Raw genomic sequence first — 16,940 nt, forward strand, 5'->3', positions numbered from 1 at the left:
TCGGGCGGGCAGGCTGCTCCTGCACCTGCAGCAGGACGCGCTACCACGGCCGCTGCGGCCGCCGCTGCCCCCCGACCCGCTCTGCCTGCACAACTCATCGCTCTTCGCGCTGCAGAACCTGCAGCCCTGGGCAGAGGACAACAAAGTGGCTTCAGTGTCCGGGCTGGCCTCGGTGGTGTGAGCTACGCCCGCTGGATCGGTGGAGCGCGCCAGGCCCGCGGTGGTGGAGCGCACAGCTGCCCGAGCACGTGGACTTGTGGCAGCCGAGGTTTGAGGAACAGCAGGACTTGAGGCACCGTCGAGGGCTCCTCGGCCAACCGCGGGCACCCAGGCCAGCTCTGAGCAGATGCCGGGAGAGATCAGACGCGGCCTTTCCCGCCATTTTTCACTGACAGGCTGTTAAACAGCGCTGGGATTCGAGGCTCCAAAGGGCGGGACCTGCCAGACAGTAGCCAATGAGGTGTGTATTGGGTGGGGTGGGGGAGCGGCATGGCCAACCCGAGTTGCCCTTCGGCGGGACTGGTGAGTGGGCTCAGAGCTGGGGTTCTAGGATCGCGAGCTGCATGGCCAGCAGTGCTGGGCTAGGGGTGACTGCATCCAGTGCTGTTTTAGTCTGTATGCCGGAGGACGCCAGCGACAGCAGAGTAACAGGAAGCGCCAGAGCTGAAAATCTGGCTGACTGCGACAGGGATCAAAGGGTTGTCCATGCTAGGCATCTCATCCTACAACTGTAAAATAATCGCTAAGGGTTCCTTCTTGATTCTGAGTCTCATGTTTTTGTACGTGTCAATCTACTGGCATATCCGACTACTTGAATTTCACAATACACCTGCACTATAGAGAAGACAGGTGCTTCCACACCTGATGAAAGATCATTCTAGTAAGAAAATTTAGCTCTGATGTTCCACGGGGACAGAGAAAGGAACAGGAAACAGTGGACACAGTTAATGGGTCCAATGGAGCAGGGGGAGCAGAATTTGGCAAATATTTAGGAAGTGCTAAGCCCTAGAAGAATCAAAGGCAATTTCAAGATTGGAAATGTGGAGGATCAGGAAGTCAATGGTGCACAAAATGGTGCTGTGGATGAAGGGAAAACTGTGAGGTTTGTAGTAAGATTAACTTTGTGGGTAAAAAACTACATGTTAGATCTAGGGGGAAAATCTGGAGATCAGATGATAATCCACAGAGATGGGGAAAGAATGATAAGACCAGATAGAATACCTAAGAGAAGGAACGCTGAGAAGAAAAGCAGAGTTCTGGGTGTAAACTTTTCTATCTGCCAAATTCTACAAAGATGTCTACAATGTACATGATGGTGTAGGAAACCAAAGTTAACCTTCCAGGGCTTGAAAGGGAAAGGTGTACCCAGCCAAAAGGGAAGAAAAGTGTGATGCTTCTGAAATTTTTAGAAAGACATCAGCAGCCCAGTGTGGTAGTATGTGCTTGTAATCTAAACACTCTAGGGGGATGAAGCAGGAGGATCACAAGTTCCAGTTTAGCAAGATCCTGTCTCAAGAGGAAATATTTTTAGAAGGGGCTGGTGATCGATGCAGTTCAATGGAAGGGCCCAGGCTCAAGTCCCAGTACCACCACACACACACACACACACACACACACACACACACACACACACACGCTAACACACTAAAATAAAGACTTCAACTTGTAGATAGGCCAGAGGCTGCTGGAAAGTTCACTGATGATAAATTTTGTTAGGAGATGGTTGTGATAGCCTTCACATTTGTACAGACATACAATGCCTGGGGGTCAATTCCAGAAATGAGGGGTAGAAAGAACAGGATTTAAATTAAATGAAGAAAGGGAAGAAAGAAGAAAGGGAATCTGCTTAATTCTTCTGCCACCCCTATTTTTTCTCCCCTGGAGAATGGAACATTGTGACAAAGGGAAGATAGGCAGAACAGAGACCAACTGTAGCAAGACTCCTCATGCTATGTGATAGTGACAGCTGTGTCAGTCATGGGTTGAAGGCTTGACCAGAGTGGGAGCCAGGCAAGAGGCTATAGCTGCAGGAGTTGGTCTTGGATCTTTGAGATAGTGTCATCTCTGATTCATGGATGTTGTATATGGTGCTGCAGAACCAAAATACAATTTGGCATCATAGGAAAACCTTTTTATGGACCAAAAGGGAGTACAAGGATAGGTTTGCCATAAGTTGGTGGAATGGGAAGGATGTCAGTCCCTCACCAATAAATAGGAGAAAGCTAAGGCTATACAGGTAGTGGCTTACCGCATTCCCACCACTCTGTGCCCACTGCTTCTTGTGACTTAGGTTCTGGATGTACATCTGACCCTAAAGTTTGGGTTTCTAAATGTGGCTGGCTGCCTTGGTGCCAGACTGAAGAAGGATAGCATGCTAAGAGATGAGCTCAGTTCCATTCCTTGGGCAGACAGGTCACTGCAGGACACAGGCATCTCTGAAATCCTGGGTGGAAGAAGGTTCTTTCTCTTCTGATGAATCTGCCATTCCTTCCCGCAACTGGTTCAGGAGGTCTCTGCTCTCGCTGGGGGGCAAGTTACTTAGGAAGTATGGGGGTGCCAGCTCCACCAGCCTGGCAGAGAGAATAATAGTTAGATGATCTATATCTTCTCCTATGAAACAGATGAGACTTTCCCACCATCCCTTCCACAAGTCCTCTGTCCTCAAGACATATGTTGCTATAAACCACTAAGATCCCTTCTTTTATGTCTTTCCAACTCTCCATCTTTTGGTCCCTGGAAAAAGAATAAGCAGTATAGAAGGGGTATAGATAACTCACATCTCAGGTTGAATCTCAGAAACAATAGAAAGGCAGTTGTCTTTGGAAATGGAGAAGCTGTGATACAGCACCCATTGTGGGGGTCTGGCTGGAGCCCGGCGGTTTCGGTAGCAGCAGTAGAAGGACAGCTGTGCCACATGCTTATGGGTTAAGAGCAGGTAATTTCCAGTCCCGTCTGTGTCTCGGGCCACCTCATTAGAAGACAAAGACATTGAAGGAATAAACAAAAGAGGCAGTGAGTAGAAAAAAGAAATGGGGGCTGAGAATTAGTAAGGATGATGAGAGTTTTAAAGTAAAGCTTTAAAGTAATTACCTCTAGGTATCATTTGGCCCCCATACCATATGGCATCTTGTACAGTTCCCTGTACCCCAAGGGACTCAAAAGAAAAGTACCTCTTGGTTCTAAATTTTTTTTTTTTTTGGTGGTATTGGAGATCTTCACACTAAGCTATATCCCCAGCCCTTTTAAGATAAGGTCTTGCTAAGTTGCCCAGGGTGGGACTTGAACTTTTTTTGTGGGGGTGGACAAAGTCTTCTTACACAGTTCAGGCTGGCCTTGAACTTACTATACAGTCCACACTGGGCTCGAACTCATGGCAATCCTTCTGCCTCAGCCTCCCAAGTGCTGGGATTATAGGAATGTGCCACCATGCCTGGCTGGGTCTCAAACTTGTGATCTTCCTGCCTCAGCCTCTCAAGGGCTGGGATTATAAGCATGCACCACCATCCCCAGCTTCTAAAGTATTTTGAATGGTCACTTGGACACTAATTTCAGAGGTGACATACTAATATTTGTTCCCTCTGCCTTTTGCTCTTTTTCTCACCCTCTCCCCAATACTTTGCCCTAACTTGGAGGAAGTATCCTGACACCAGTGCTTTCTGAAGGTCTCTGCGATTCTGTTCAGAGCCAAAAGCTGGTTGAGACAAGGGAAGTTCAATTCGCTGCATGAGTTCTAGGAGTTCTCCCCGAAGTTTATGGGCTTGGCACAATGCCGCCCAATTTAGACCTCGAGCCTGGCACCAAGCTTCATCCTCTCCACCTAGAAGAGAAGACACAGCTAAAAATAAAATCCTTCAGACCTCTGAAAGAACACAACCATTGGGCAGAGATTCTCCTTTTCCTGGGCACAGAGGTCTGCCACTGGTTGCACACCACCACCTGCTTTGAAAGCTGTGGGAGCCTCACAAGCACAAGGACCTGAGTTGATCCCCGGTACCACCCCCCCAAACAAAAAACAAAACAAAACAAAACAAAAAACACACCGAAAGCTCTGGGATTCTATAAAAGGGTGGGGCACTCACTTTGGTATATGTGCTGCCGAAGCGAGCACTGGGCCACTCACTTTGGATAAAGGCTTCATAAACTTGGATCAGAGAGCTGTGGTCACCATCAGTGTGTTCCAGGGCCCGACGCAGGGCAGCTTCTTCTGCACACAGTGGAGGATGAGTGAACCCAGGAGCAGCTGGAGGCAGAAGAGAGGAAAGTGGTTTTGAAGAATGAGACAGAACAGTAGTATAGGTGGAATACTGAAGAGCTGTGTCACTTGGGGAACTTTATTTAAAAGACATTGATAACTTCTAGGTGTTCTGCACTCTGTTAGACACTGAAAATAAATACAGCCAGCTCTCCGTATCTGTGGGCTCTGCATTTGTGGACTCAACCAACTGAAGAATGAAAATACATGGGAAAAAATTCCATCTGGACTGAACATGACAGACTTTTCTTCCTTCCTTTCTTTTGCTTTCATTCTTTGAGACAGGGTCTTGCTGTGTAGTTCGGGCTGGCCTTGAACTCACTATGTAGCACAGGCTGGCCTAAAACTCCCAGCTATCCTCTTGTCTCAGCTTCCTGAGTACTGAGATTACAGGTATACACCACCATGACTGGCCCAGACTCTTTTCTTATTAGTCTTTAAACAATATAGTATAGGGCTAGGGATTTAGCTCAGTAGTTCTGCAACCTGTCTCGAAAGTGTAAGATCCTGAGTCTGATCCCCGGTACACCCCAAAAAACAAAAACAAAACAAACCCCCCAAAAAACCATAGTATACCATTTAAATAGTATTCACATTGTGATAGGCATTATAAGTAGTCTACAGATGATTTAAGGTATTCAGAGGGATGCACAGATTATGAGCAAACACTGTACCATTTTATCGTAAGAGAAATACATATCAGTGGGTTATGGTATACACATGGAACCAATCTCCCATGGATATGGACAGATGTAAATGAAAGATGGTCTCTGATTAGAGTCTGTTAGGGAAGACCAAGTAAGCAGATGTGATAAGCATGTCAGCTGTATGTATATGGTACTCTGGAAACAAAGGGTAGGGCAGGTAAATCCCAGCTTGGGTTATGTTGATGAAGGTTATGTGGGAGAAAAGGATGGGGGTCCTTGGGACATATTTTGAAATTCAAGTAGGAATTACCTCAGTGGACAAAGGACAGGGAGAACATTCAAGACTCTAGAAACAAGGGACAGAAGTTAATACCATGGCATATTTTGGGAACTGCAAGCCACCTGGTTGGGTAGAGGGAATGATGTGGTACAATATCAGGAGATACAACTGGAGAGCTAGGTGGAGGCCAGATGTGCTGTGCAAAGGAGTTACTTTCTGTCTTGAAGGCAAAGAACAGCTGTTTACATAGGAGGGTTCACGAGTTTGGAAATGTTCACATGACTAGCTAGGATACTACTCACAGGATCCAGGTGAGACGTGATGAAGACCTAACAATGGCACTGGCAGTGAATATGCAGAAGAGCAGATGAATTTTATTTAGGAGAAAAAAATGAAGAAAATCTAGAGAAAGTTTAGTCTAGAATGATGGTAGTGATTTAGTAGAGGTTATTGTATTATCTGAAACTGAAAATCCAGAGGGAGGAAAAGGTTTCCTGGTGATGGTGGGGGTGGGTCTCTTTCTTTTTACAGTACTGGGGATTGAACTCAGCCCTTTGCTCTGAGCTACATCTCCAGCTATGTATGTATGCATGTATCTATGTATTTATAGAAAGGATCTTGCTAAGTCTCTAAATTTCCTGGGCTGGGCTCAAACTTGAAATCTTCCTGCTTCAGTCTCCCAGACTGTTCAGATCATAGTCATGTACCACTACATCCAGCTTATGAGGGGTAGCTTAGTAGAGTTCAGCTCTGAGCTGAGGTACTGTGGACCATTCTGGTTAAAAATATCCATCAGGAGTTGGATCTCCCTGTCTTCTCTTACCCCTTCCTTTTTCCTAAGATCTAGAAGAATGGTACCGGTAGAGATACAGGGTACAAAGTTGAGGCACTGTTAAGTACAAAGGCAGCGTGACATGCCGGGTGTGGTGGCGCACGCCTGTAATCCCAGCACTTGGTAGGCTGAGGCCAGAGGATCACTGTGAGTTCGACACCAGCCTGAGCTACATAGTGAGTTCCAGGTCAGTCTCAACTACATAGTGAGACCCTGTCTCAAAAAAACAAAAAAAAGTCACCCATAAAGGCTCAGAAGTATCCACTGGGTTAGACATCTGAAAGGTCCCTGATGAGCTGAAAGTTGTTTCAGTGATACATGGGCCTGAAGCCAGGTGCAGTGGGTGGGATAGAGACTAGATAGTATAGCTCCATGATGCAAACCTTTAGAGCTTTCAGTGATAACAGCTGGCTGTGACATGTGTACCAAAGGTTCACCACCACTGGTATAGCTGAGGGGAGGATGAGCGTGAGGAGGAGGGCGTGTGGGTTTCTGTTATAACAGATGGGAGAGGTTTAAGCACACCAAAGGACAAGAAGTACAGAGAAAAGTCTACAGAGATGAAAGGGATAGCTGGCTTATACCTGGTTCTTCAGGCACTGTGAGGTTGTGAATTAGAGCAGAGAGGAAAGGGCCCGCTGTAGGAGCACTAAAACACAAGGTGCAGGAGCCAGTGACTCATAGCAGTAATTTATACAGAGAGGGGCCAGGGCTGTAGCTCAGTGGCACAGTGCTTACCTAGCAAGATCCCTAGTACTGAGAAAACAAAAACAAGACCCCACCTAATGTGCTGTAATTTCCAACTCCCTTGGGGCTTGAATCTATAAATATACCCGTGAGCATGGCGGCGAGGGTGAGCATCTCATCCACACAGTTGAACTCGCACGAGGCCAGCAGGGCTTTGGCCAGCTCAGGGGTCAGGGGGAACTCTGATAAGATGACTCCCAGGTCTGACAGGTCCCCGTCATCATCCAAGGCTGCCAGATAGTCTAAGTCTTCCAGGGCTTGCATCAGTGCTTCTGGAGCTGGCAAAGACAGGGCTTAGAGGGCATGAAGTCTGAGTCAGGTAGTCAGAGGGCAGCAGCTGGGCAGGATGGGTGCTCACCAGGCGGGTCTAGGAAATGGCACTCCCCTGGCTCAGCAATCTGTCTCCTCTTTAGGAGTAACATCAGGGGGCTCAGATTCTCTTCACACACCCTGGGCTGGGGAAGTGGGGGAGCCTCTAGTTCTAGGAGGGTCTTCGGATACAGGCAGAGGTAGGATCCTGAGGGAAGAAGATCTGGGACAGTAGATTGGTTTACCAGGGCTTGCACACAGCACCTCTTCTCATGCTGGGTCTCGATGAGGGCAAAGGCTCTTACCTGGTGGGAACCCTCTTGCCCGCAGTCGTCTTGCTTCTGCCTGACACTTGCTAATTGGTCTCAAGACTTGGGATTCTGCTCGGATCTGGGGACTGTAAACCTATCGCCCATGCCGCAATCAAGGTCAAGACAGATCACAGGCCATTTCTGTTTGTAGCCCCACTTCCCCCCGCACCTCTCACTCACACTTCGAAGCTCCAATCCTGAGTCAATGACGTGTCGGATGGAAGGGAGGGAGAAGGAGAAGTCAGCCAGCCAATGAGTTACTACGACCTTCCGGGCACCCGTGTCTGTGTCCTCATACACGGCCTGAATGGCTTGACCACAGCCTGGGTGAAGGGGTAGCACCTGTGGCGGAGGCCCTAGGAAAGCCAGGGTCCCTACCTCCCTGGATAAGGACTCACAGCACAAGGAAATTTCCTGAGGAGAGGGATCAGGCATTAGGGCAGTATTCAGCATTTTTGGGGTCACACACAGATCCTTTAGAAAAATTGATAAAAGCTATGAGAAGATTTCAGAAGTTCACTGAAATATATGCATTAGAAGGAATCAGTACATGAGTAGCAAGTATTTCTATCCTGAAATCCTTGTTTTTCTCTTTATTTTTTTATTTTTAGTTTTTTGAGACAGAGTCTCGCTATGTAGTTCAGACTGTTCTGGAACTCACTGTGTAGCTCATGCTGGTCTGGAACTCGCAGCGATCCTCCTGCCTCAGCCTCCCAAGTGCTGGGATTACAGGCGTGTGCCACTACGCCCAGCTTGAAATTCTTGATTTTCCTGTGGTACTGGTAATTGAATGCACTGAGCTACATTCCAGACCTTTTACGTTTTACTTGTTTTGTTTGTTTGTTTTAATTTTGAGACAGGGTCTTGCTAAGTTGCCCACAGTAGGCTTAAATTTGTGATCCTCCTGTCTCAGCTGCCCAGACTGCTAGGATTACAGGCATGCACCATCATCCTTGGCTCTGAAATCCGTGGGTTTTTCTCCAAGACCTCGGTGGAGAATATGTACTACCATTCCACCATTCCTAATCTACATTAGTCCCATTTCCCCGGGACAGAAAGGTAGTATACATAAGAACTTCTTTTGCAATCCATTCCTTTTACCTCCTCACTGGGCAGGTACACTAGCACATCTCCTGGAGCCTCCTTCCAACATAACTCAAGCACAGCTTGGCAGGCAGCTTCCACTCGGTCACCAGGAGCACTGTCCCTGTAGATAGGGGCAGGACTCCTGCTGGCCTCTCCGGGTACACGCACAACAGGAGGATTGCCCCAGAAGGCTTGGAGCTTAGGTTCAAGGGCTGGGTCAGTAACCACAACCACTCGAGGGTTCCCTGGAAGGTTTTCCAGCATGGCATCTCGCAACAGCCCCTGGAGTGAATCTGAGGCCACTGACCGCTCCTGAGTCTCATCCAACACCAGCACACCCCAGGTTCCAGTGCCCCGGGTTGAGGCCACCTCCTGCAGAAGTAGCCTGTCCCAGCAGAACCTGTTGACATTGGTAGTAAGCAGGGGTCAGTGTGGACACTGACAAACCCCAGAATTGTAGGTACAGTCCTCTAGATTTTAATACTGAAGGTCAGAAAAGGGTGTGACTGACTTCCTGAGCCTGGGGAGCCGTAACTGTGACCCCATAACCCCTTTGAGGACATTTGCTTCACTAGCCTTGACCAGAAGTAAGACTATCACAGTGAGGTTGAGGTTGACTAAGGCCCCTGACCATGATTCAAGGGCCTATTTTATCAGTTGCACTGTGCAGGATTTAAAGGGTAAGGTGGGATGGGGGAGGTTATGGTGAGATGTCAGACTGGCCCACAGAAGAGCCCACCTGAGCAGAGTGTTGGGTCCTGTGCAGTCCTCCTGAGGGATGCTATATCCAACCTCATGACCCAGAGTCAGGTCCATCTCATCAGCAACCCGCAAAGCCAGGCTCAGGGCTGCCAGAGGGTAGGGTTGAGTGACAGTAACCTGGCCATTCTGGAATCCCCTGGCCAAGGCAAATTCTGCACACCACTGAGGAATCTAGGGTATGGGGAGAGAGGAAAGGACAACCAGTGAGGGAGACACAGAACTCTGGCCAAAGTGCTCGGGAGCCACAGCCAGTATACTCTATTTGATGAGTCCCCTGGTCTCTGATGAGCACCCTGAGGCCAGCCCATCCCACCTCCCCATCCCCATATAGTCCACCCCTCAGGGAAAAGCCAATTTCTTAGCCCCTCCCAGTTTCCCTCCACCTGGGTGCTCTTGCCAGAGCCAGGCTCCCCGGACACCAGGACCACTCCAGTGGGGCTACTCTCCACATGCTCCAAGAAGAGGAAGCGAGCAGCCCAGATGGGCAAGGTTCGGCGTTGCTCAAGCAGCTCATAGTAGCGGGAGGAGAAAGGGAGCCCATCAAAGGGGTTCACAGCCAGTTCAGACTCCCCAGGACTTGGGTCAGACTCTTCTGTCAGCCTAAGAGGCTGAGAGGCCATGGTGGCTGTCCACAAGGACCTACAGAAGGCAGGGCAGCTAGTAAAGCCTATTTGGTTACTGACATCATCTCCCCACCTCAGCCCTAATTCTTTTTTTTTTTTGGTACCAGGGATCAAATTTAGGTCCTTGTGCTTGTCAGGCGGTGGATGCACTGAGCTAAATCCCTGGCCCAGCCCTAATTTTTAACATCTATCCTCAGGTAATAATGCCCTGGGGTCCATGCTTCTCAGGCTTTCCTGTTTGCCAGGAAATAGTACTAGGTGTTTCTAAGGAATCATCAAAGTGGACTTTTACCTGGTAGTTGGGTAGTAAGTCTTATGATTAACCAGGGGTCCTTGCAGGCAGCAAGATTTCTGAGACACAGTAAACTGGGGGAGGTCCCAGGGGTGAAAAAATAAAGAATGAGGTAGTCATAGAAGGGCCACAAGGATCCCGGATTCAAACCTGCTTGCAGCTCTGAGACGTCAGGATGGCAGCCAGTTCCAGACCCACCCAGTCAACTGCTGACTGCCTGAAGTACAAAGGTAAATTCCGGCTCCACCCTGGGGTTAAGCTCAAACTCCAATCCAGATGCTTGCTTTTAAGGCAGGGCAACATGCTCCACCTTATTTAACCTAGCCAGGAACCTATAGAAAACATTCTCCTGCCACCACAATGAACATGTGTGATCTCCAGTCTTGTGCTTGTGAAAGGCATCCTGGGACTTGCAGTTTTCCATAGAAGCTTCACAAACTTGGATGAACACTGAAGCTGGAATCTGGTTGTGTTTTCATTTCATTTACATTTCCTTAACGTCATTCATCTTCTAGCATAAGATCATTTCAGACATCCCTCAAAAACCTATGGAGACTCTCAGCCCCATACCCTCTAACCAAAGGAAGAGAAACCTACTCAGAGGATTGTGAAACCCAGAGAGGCAACAGAGACCTTGAGTGAAAACCCTGTATTTAATATGAGATTGGGGGAGCCCCGTCCCTCCCTTTTTACCACCCACTCATCCGGCCTTTTTTGAGTCGGGTGAGGGCTGCCCCCAGTCTCCGTCCTGCGGTTCTGAGTATCATCCTTTAAGCTCAGTCAGCCTCCTGGGCCTGTCTCTCTCTGAATCTCCTGTGGAACATGGGGAAAGACATCATGTAGGCTTTGTCATATTGGCTCCTTAATACCCTTCTCCAACTTGCCCCTTCCTACTCGTTGTCTAACCCCTCACCTTCTTGCATATTCATACAGCGCCTGCTTGCGCTCCTGCAGGCTCTCCTGGCGGGCCCAGGAAGACTTGGCAAATGTTAGGGCTGTGGGCTGAGGGGTCACCAGGCCAGAGCTGGGGAACTGAGGTGATCACAATGTCAGAGGGCTTGCGAAGTCATCATCATTAAACACGAATCCTATGCCTACTTTGCAAGAGAGGCACTATGCTAGGGTCTCATGATCAAAAAGATAAGTCAGGGATAGTATGTAGACTGCCCCAACCTACCCCAGTCTTGGACTTGATTGCTTTTGGGTCTCACCTTTGGGGCAGATACTGTGGGCTGGGACTGGGTTCCCTCAGTGATGTCTTCAGGCATGAAAGCTACAGCTCCCTCAAGCAGATTAGTAATGGTCAAGTCTACACAGCCAGTCCTCGCTAGGAAGAAAGGAAGAGAGAAGAGGGGAGTCCATTCTCTGCTCACCTCTTCCTTCATAGCCTAGTTTTTCCTCCCTGTGTTTGTCACTTTGTGTGAGGCCACCCTTTCTCATACCAAGGTCTCTCTGGATGACGCTCAATGGCACATGGGGTAAAACCTCCTTGACTCTCTGAGCCAGCGTTGCCAGCTGTACATCAGGAGAAGGGTCAGGAGAGGGAGGGAAGGAAGACTGGGCTGAAAGCAAAAAATTCAGAAATATGATTAAGTAGAACATTAGGAAAAAGAAGAGGCTGACTAGTCTAGGAATAGGGAAGAAATTGCCGCAGTGTGAAATAAGTTCAAAAAGCTCTATGTATAGACCACACACCTAACTGGGGGCGCAACCTGGGGTGTCTTTGTCGTTTCATGTGTTCTGCTTTGTCTGCTGGAGTAAGCCGTGTTGCTGTCTGGCCCAGTTCCTTGGCCACCAGCTAGGAGAATTGGAAGGCTGTAAGTGTCAAGACTGCCATGCTTTCTCCTCCTCTCCCTAAGGAGAGCCCACCTCCACCCTGCTAGTGTACTCCACCACCTGTTGTACACGGAGTGCAAACTCCTCATTGCCCTCTCCGAGCTGGCGATGAACAGGATGCAGCCACCTGCAAAAAGTAATCCAGGGCTGTATTAGATCATCTCTTCTCCACTTTGGTACCTCTCTTCATGGAACAGTGGTAGTGAGGGTGGGGATATGGTAAACTGTTGCCTCTGTGGTGGGACCTTGATATTAAAAAAGCTACAAATAGACAAGGCAGAGGCCACTACGACCTTGAGGTGAGCCTCTCCCCAGCCACCAAAAGTGAGGACAGTTAATACCTTACTTGATACACCGTGAAAGGGACGAAAAGTGACCACAGCAGTTCTGAGACCCAGGAAGCATCTGACACCGTCTGAGGGGAGGGTATGAAGTAAGGCCAGGGCCAGGGCCAGGGCCAGGGCTGGAAAACTTCCCCTCCAAACCCCAGAGAGTCCCTGTCCAACACACACTCACCACAGAAACTAGGGGTCTCTGAACTTGCAGGGTAAGAGGCTGTACCACATCCTGGATAGAAAATGGCCAGGAACTAGAAGAGAAAAAAGAACAGAATGGAGTCCAGCTAGCCCCATTAGCAGCTCTTGTCTAACTAAAAATGGGAAACTGGTAAGGCAGCACTGGCAGATAAATAGAAAATACAGATTCGGCGGAAAGAATTAAAGGTCAACAGAAAAGAAATGAACTGGGATGAAATGGGATAAGAGCTGAGGGTTGGGAAAACCCAAAGGCCTGCAAGTTTGACGGACCTACCCAGCTGGACCCTGTGCTCACTCACCTGAAGTGCAGGAGACCCTCCCGGCCATTGGTGGCCTCTTCCTCGGGGAACAGCAGCAGCGGGGTGGGAGGAAGCCTTGTGGAGGCACAGAATCTCTTAAGTGACTCCACCAACTCCACCCGCCTATCCATCTCCATGAAGCCCCGAGACCAACACACAAAGCTGGAAGGACTATTGAGGAGAGGCTGGGAACAGGGAGCAGAGAAAGTAAGATGAAAAGAATGGAAGGAAATGAGAAAAAATGGTAAGTGGTGCAGTGAAACGAGGGTAAGAGTCAGTATATCCCAAGGGAGAACTAAACAGGATAGGTGAACCTCGAGCTAGGGCCCAGGGAGCCACCCGGTGGCGCTCTAGGCCTTGCCCCCACTCACGGTGCTACAGGTGGTGAGTAGGTTGATTATATTGTGGTCAAAAGGTGTCACATGGTTGGAAATGAGGACCCTGACGCGGGGATCCCGGAGTCCAGAGCCTTCATGGCGGGCCACGAGTCCCAGCACCGCACACATGGTCCGTACTACAAACCTGAGGGCACAGGCTGTGGTGACTGTGCGGCCTCGGTCCGGCCCAGCCCAGACACTCCCTAAGCGCCCGAGTCGGAACCTGCGGAAGATACTGTCAGGCAGCGCGCAGCTGACCAAGAAGACGTGGATTCCAAGAAAGAGGCGCAGGACTAGGAGGCAGAAGCCGACTGGCGCGTAGAGAAGCAGCGCGAGGAGCAGGAAGCCGTCACCCGGGAGCCTGAGGGCGGGGGAAGTGATGATCAGGCACGGAAGGCCGAGAACACGTAGGAGCTCTCCTGTTCCCTCCGGGGCTCTTACCGGTGCGAGTCAAAGAGCCGCTCCGGCCCGGGTGCCGGGAGAGGCTCCATCGCAGCTGTTTCAGGGCAGCCAGGCCGCCGCTGCCGCCATCTTTGCGCCGGGCCGCAGGGGATCCTGGGAAGGCGGAGTCTTTGGGCATCAGCCAAGGTGTGCGAACCGAAGTCCGGAGGCGCCCCGGAAGGGCTAGCGGACCCAGCATGCCCTGCGGCCCCCTGGGCCGCCCGAGAACTCACGTCCTGAGGGGACCACAGTTCCCAGCATTCGTGGGACGGGGCGGAGTTGGTGTCTGGGAATCTTGGGTCCCGGCATGCACTTTTGGAGGACTTCAGGTTCCGGCGTGCCCAGCGTCTCGCTGTCTGCTAGCTCGGGTCCTGGGCACCGCCTCCGAGTTGGGCGGGCGAGGAGGCATCCGAGGTGGAGCTGATGGCTGCCCTGAGGGCGGGGCGGGGTGCAGGCTTGCTTCTCCGGGGATGGCGGGCTTTGGGGGGCATTCTCTGCGGGAAGGGACCCCTGTTGACCCCTGACCTTCGGGCTTTGCTGACGTCAGGAATTCCTTACTCCCGGGCCCGGGGGACTTATGGGACCTTCAGTCTCCAGTCCCGGTTGTCTCTAGGGGTCCTTGAACCTCGTGCTTGTTTGACATCTTGGACCTCGGGACGACTGACTTCGGAGACTCCAGATCCCCAGATCCAGGAGGCCTCCGGTACCCCTGGAACCCATCCGCGCTCGTGGCTGGCGGTGGCTCTGGGCGTTGGGGGCGCAGTGCTGTTGCTGTGGGGCTGGGGTCGGAGTTCTCCAGCTGTCCTCGCCGCTGTCCTTGCTCCACCGCCCACCTCTCCCCGGAGCCAGTATAACTTCATTGCAGATGTGGTGGAGAAGACTGCACCTGCCGTGGTGTATATCGAGATCCTGGACCGGTAATGGGATAGACAGGGAGGCATGGAAGCTACAGTCAGAGGGCAGGCGGAGGGTGAAAGCTTCTTCATATTATCAATGCTTTTCCAATTTCAGGCACCCTTTTTCGGGCCGTGAAGTCCCTATCTCAAATGGCTCAGGATTCGTGGTGGCTGCTGATGGGCTCATCGTTACCAATGCCCATGTGGTGGCTGATCGGCGCCGTGTCCGCGTGAGGCTACCTAGCGGCGACACATATGAGGCTGTGGTTACAGCTGTGGATCCTGTGGCAGATATTGCCACGCTGAGGATTCAGACCAAGGTGAGGTGGGAGTAGGCTAAGTCTGGCTGCAACTGTTTACTTGCTCCCATCTCCAGATGACAGGTTTCTTGTACCCATTTTTCCCTAGGAGCCTCTACCCACGCTGCCCCTGGGACGCTCAGCTGATGTCCGACAAGGCGAGTTTGTTGTTGCTATGGGAAGTCCATTTGCGCTGCAGAACACAATCACATCTGGCATTGTCAGCTCTGCTCAGCGTCCAGCCAGAGACCTGGGACTCCCCCAAACCAATGTGGAATACATTCAGACTGATGCAGCTATTGACGTATGTTCCTATACGAGAAAAATGACAAAGTAGTTTGGGGGAGCAGAGGTTCTGTGTGGTACAGCACCAACTGATGTACATTGGGTGAGCATTTGTACTGAGGTTGGGCTGCAAAAATGTAAGCATTTATTCGTGGACTGGTGAAGGAAAGAATCTGGAAAAGTGCTTACTTCTCAGATATGCTCCCAGGCTTATTAGAATCCCCTGATTTCTTCCATGTTTTTTTCATGTCCTACAGTTTGGAAATTCTGGAGGTCCCCTAGTTAACCTGGTGAGTGAGATATCTTTCCTTCTAAGAATCCCTGCCCAAGGTCAGTATGGGGAGGGTGGGTTTTCTCTAATTTCAAGAAAGTGTGGTTCAGGGAGTCCCTTGCTTGGTATCTCCCAGTATCCAACCAGCCCCCTCCAACAATCCTTGATACTCTTGTTTAGATGCCCCATCCCCTGCTATCTGTTTGGGCTTGGGGACAGGGGCTGTGTCCCTGCAGGATGGTGAGGTGATTGGAGTGAACACGATGAAGGTCACAGCTGGAATCTCGTTTGCCATCCCCTCTGATCGCCTTAGAGAGTTTCTGCGACGTGGGGAAAAGAAAAGTGAGTCTGGTAGAGGGAAAAGGGATTCTTTTAAAGTGATGAATGGGACATGGGAAGGGGTGTTCATTGGGTGGAGAAGGAAGGGAAAGAAGGATGTAGCAGGGTGTGGTCTCATTGCACCTCTTTCATAGATTCCTGGTTTGGAATTAGTGGATCCCAGCGCCGCTACATTGGAGTGATGATGCTGACTCTTACTCCCAGGTATGAGCATTAATGGTAGTGATGTGTAGAATCAGTGATGAGCAACAAGCCCATCAGTGCAGCCAACCTGCTACCCCGCACCTATGTCTTTATACTCTTCTATATAGTTTATATTAGACCCATCATTCTAGGTGTAGCTTAAATTCTCCCTCCTTAAAGCTTCTCTTAGGATTCTGGAATGTTACTAGTATTACTCATTTAACACCGTGTGTCATTTAGAATTAAGTTTTCTTTTGTATACATATCCTACTTTATAACTGCTAGAAGGCAGAAAGTGAGCTGTCTTTGTACCTGTAGTGCCTAGTATGTGTCCTGGCCACACATTTACCAGTGTGTTGATGAGGGACTTGAGGTGAACTCAAAATGGGGAGAGTGCCTGACGGTAGCTAATAGGTTGATCTGTGTCTTTTCAGCATCCTTGCTGAACTACAGCTCCGAGAGCCAAGCTTTCCTGACGTTCAGCATGGTGTACTCATCCATAAAGTCATCCTGGGCTCCCCTGCACACAGGTGAAGGAGAGACTGCTCTGTGAGGTGGGGCAGGGGGAGTATGCATGAGTCCTTGAACTGAGCTGTGTACTCCCTTATTTCTCTCTGTCCATCCTTCTCTGTAGGTCTGGTCTACGGCCTGGTGATGTGATCTTGGCCATTGGGGAGCAGCTGGTACAAAATGCTGAAGATGTTTATGAAGCTGTTCGAACTCAATCGCAGCTGGCAGTGCGAATCCGGCGGGGACCAGAAACCCTGACTTTATATGTGACCCCTGAGATTACAGAATGACTGGATTAGCGAGAGTGTGAGGCTCTTGCTCTGATTTCCAACTTGCCTTCCTAGCCTAGGTTCTGAGGGCACCTGGGCAGAGGATTCACTGAACCAGCGGGGGTGCAGGCCCCTCCAACCACCAGGACCAGTCCCTGGGCTCTGAACAATCACAAGAATACTTTTTATATAAAATAAAATTATAGGTCAGGGATTTAGCTCGGTTCCACTGTCTGCCTCGCAAGCACAAGGACCTGA

At 50.0% G+C, this 16,940-nt stretch overlaps 4 protein-coding genes across 4 annotated transcripts in view; 2 read left to right on the forward strand and 2 right to left on the reverse strand.

The window, feature by feature from the left end:
* Positions 1–2,150, forward strand: part of Tlx2 (T cell leukemia homeobox 2) — a 3,320-nt gene extending 1,170 nt beyond the window's left edge. Inside the window, 1 exon segment of the mRNA XM_033765016.1 lies at positions 1–2,150. This exon segment is cut by the window's left edge and continues 14 nt beyond it. Within this exon segment, the coding sequence (XP_033620907.1) occupies positions 1–181 (181 nt within the window). The 3' untranslated portion in view covers positions 182–2,150.
* Positions 2,151–2,389: 239 nt separating this feature from the next.
* Positions 2,390–10,687, reverse strand: Dqx1 (DEAQ-box RNA dependent ATPase 1). Its single transcript, XM_010631588.3, has 12 exons — positions 10,292–10,687; positions 9,610–9,865; positions 9,204–9,397; positions 8,480–8,864; positions 7,559–7,792; positions 7,373–7,472; positions 7,117–7,275; positions 6,845–7,036; positions 4,121–4,240; positions 3,627–3,817; positions 2,778–2,968; positions 2,390–2,570 (listed from the first exon to the last, which is right to left on the reverse strand). Exons 2-12 carry the CDS (start codon positions 9,844–9,846, stop codon positions 2,414–2,416), a joined length of 2,160 nt encoding a protein of 719 aa, XP_010629890.1. The 5' UTR covers positions 9,847–9,865; positions 10,292–10,687; the 3' UTR covers positions 2,390–2,413.
* A 125-nt stretch (positions 10,688–10,812) lies between these two features.
* On the reverse strand, positions 10,813–13,784 carry Aup1 (AUP1 lipid droplet regulating VLDL assembly factor). Its single transcript, XM_010631590.3, is given in 13 exon segments — positions 10,813–10,954; positions 11,055–11,173; positions 11,353–11,468; positions 11,584–11,703; positions 11,837–11,939; positions 12,038–12,104; positions 12,319–12,392; positions 12,494–12,566; positions 12,813–12,997; positions 13,184–13,334; positions 13,413–13,550; positions 13,631–13,722; positions 13,725–13,784. Coding segments are annotated over 13 exon segments (1,320 nt in total). The 5' UTR covers positions 13,770–13,784; the 3' UTR covers positions 10,813–10,917.
* Positions 13,785–13,969: 185 nt separating this feature from the next.
* Positions 13,970–16,917, forward strand: Htra2 (HtrA serine peptidase 2). Its single transcript, XM_010631589.3, has 8 exons — positions 13,970–14,547; positions 14,642–14,846; positions 14,935–15,129; positions 15,368–15,400; positions 15,618–15,723; positions 15,855–15,924; positions 16,338–16,433; positions 16,538–16,917. Exons 1-8 carry the CDS (start codon positions 14,054–14,056, stop codon positions 16,701–16,703), a joined length of 1,365 nt encoding a protein of 454 aa, XP_010629891.1. The 5' UTR covers positions 13,970–14,053; the 3' UTR covers positions 16,704–16,917.
* The last annotated feature ends 23 nt before the right edge of the window (positions 16,918–16,940 follow it).

Source organism: Fukomys damarensis, unplaced genomic scaffold (assembly GCF_012274545.1).
Source record: "Fukomys damarensis isolate Sample0158 unplaced genomic scaffold, DMR_v1.0_HiC HiC_scaffold_2, whole genome shotgun sequence".
Lineage (NCBI taxonomy): Eukaryota > Metazoa > Chordata > Mammalia > Rodentia > Bathyergidae > Fukomys > Fukomys damarensis.

Excerpts from the sequence above, each read along its gene's own strand:
- Dqx1 (XM_010631588.3), bottom strand. The coding sequence starts at position 9,846 with ATGGCCTCTCAGCCTCTTAGGCTGACAGAAGAGTCTGACCCAAGTCCT. Across the intron at positions 7,037-7,116 it reads CCATTTCCTAGACCCGCCTG|CTCCAGAAGCACTGATGCAA; the intron begins GTGAGCACCCAT and ends TGTCTTTGCCAG. Across the intron at positions 3,818-4,120 it reads TTATGAAGCCTTTATCCAAA|GTGGAGAGGATGAAGCTTGG; the intron begins GTGAGTGGCCCA and ends CTTCTCTTCTAG.
- Htra2 (XM_010631589.3), top strand. The coding sequence starts at position 14,054 with ATGGCTGCCCTGAGGGCGGGGCGGGGTGCAGGCTTGCTTCTCCGGGGA. Across the intron at positions 14,847-14,934 it reads CGCTGAGGATTCAGACCAAG|GAGCCTCTACCCACGCTGCC; the intron begins GTGAGGTGGGAG and ends ATTTTTCCCTAG. Across the intron at positions 15,925-16,337 it reads ATGCTGACTCTTACTCCCAG|CATCCTTGCTGAACTACAGC; the intron begins GTATGAGCATTA and ends GTGTCTTTTCAG.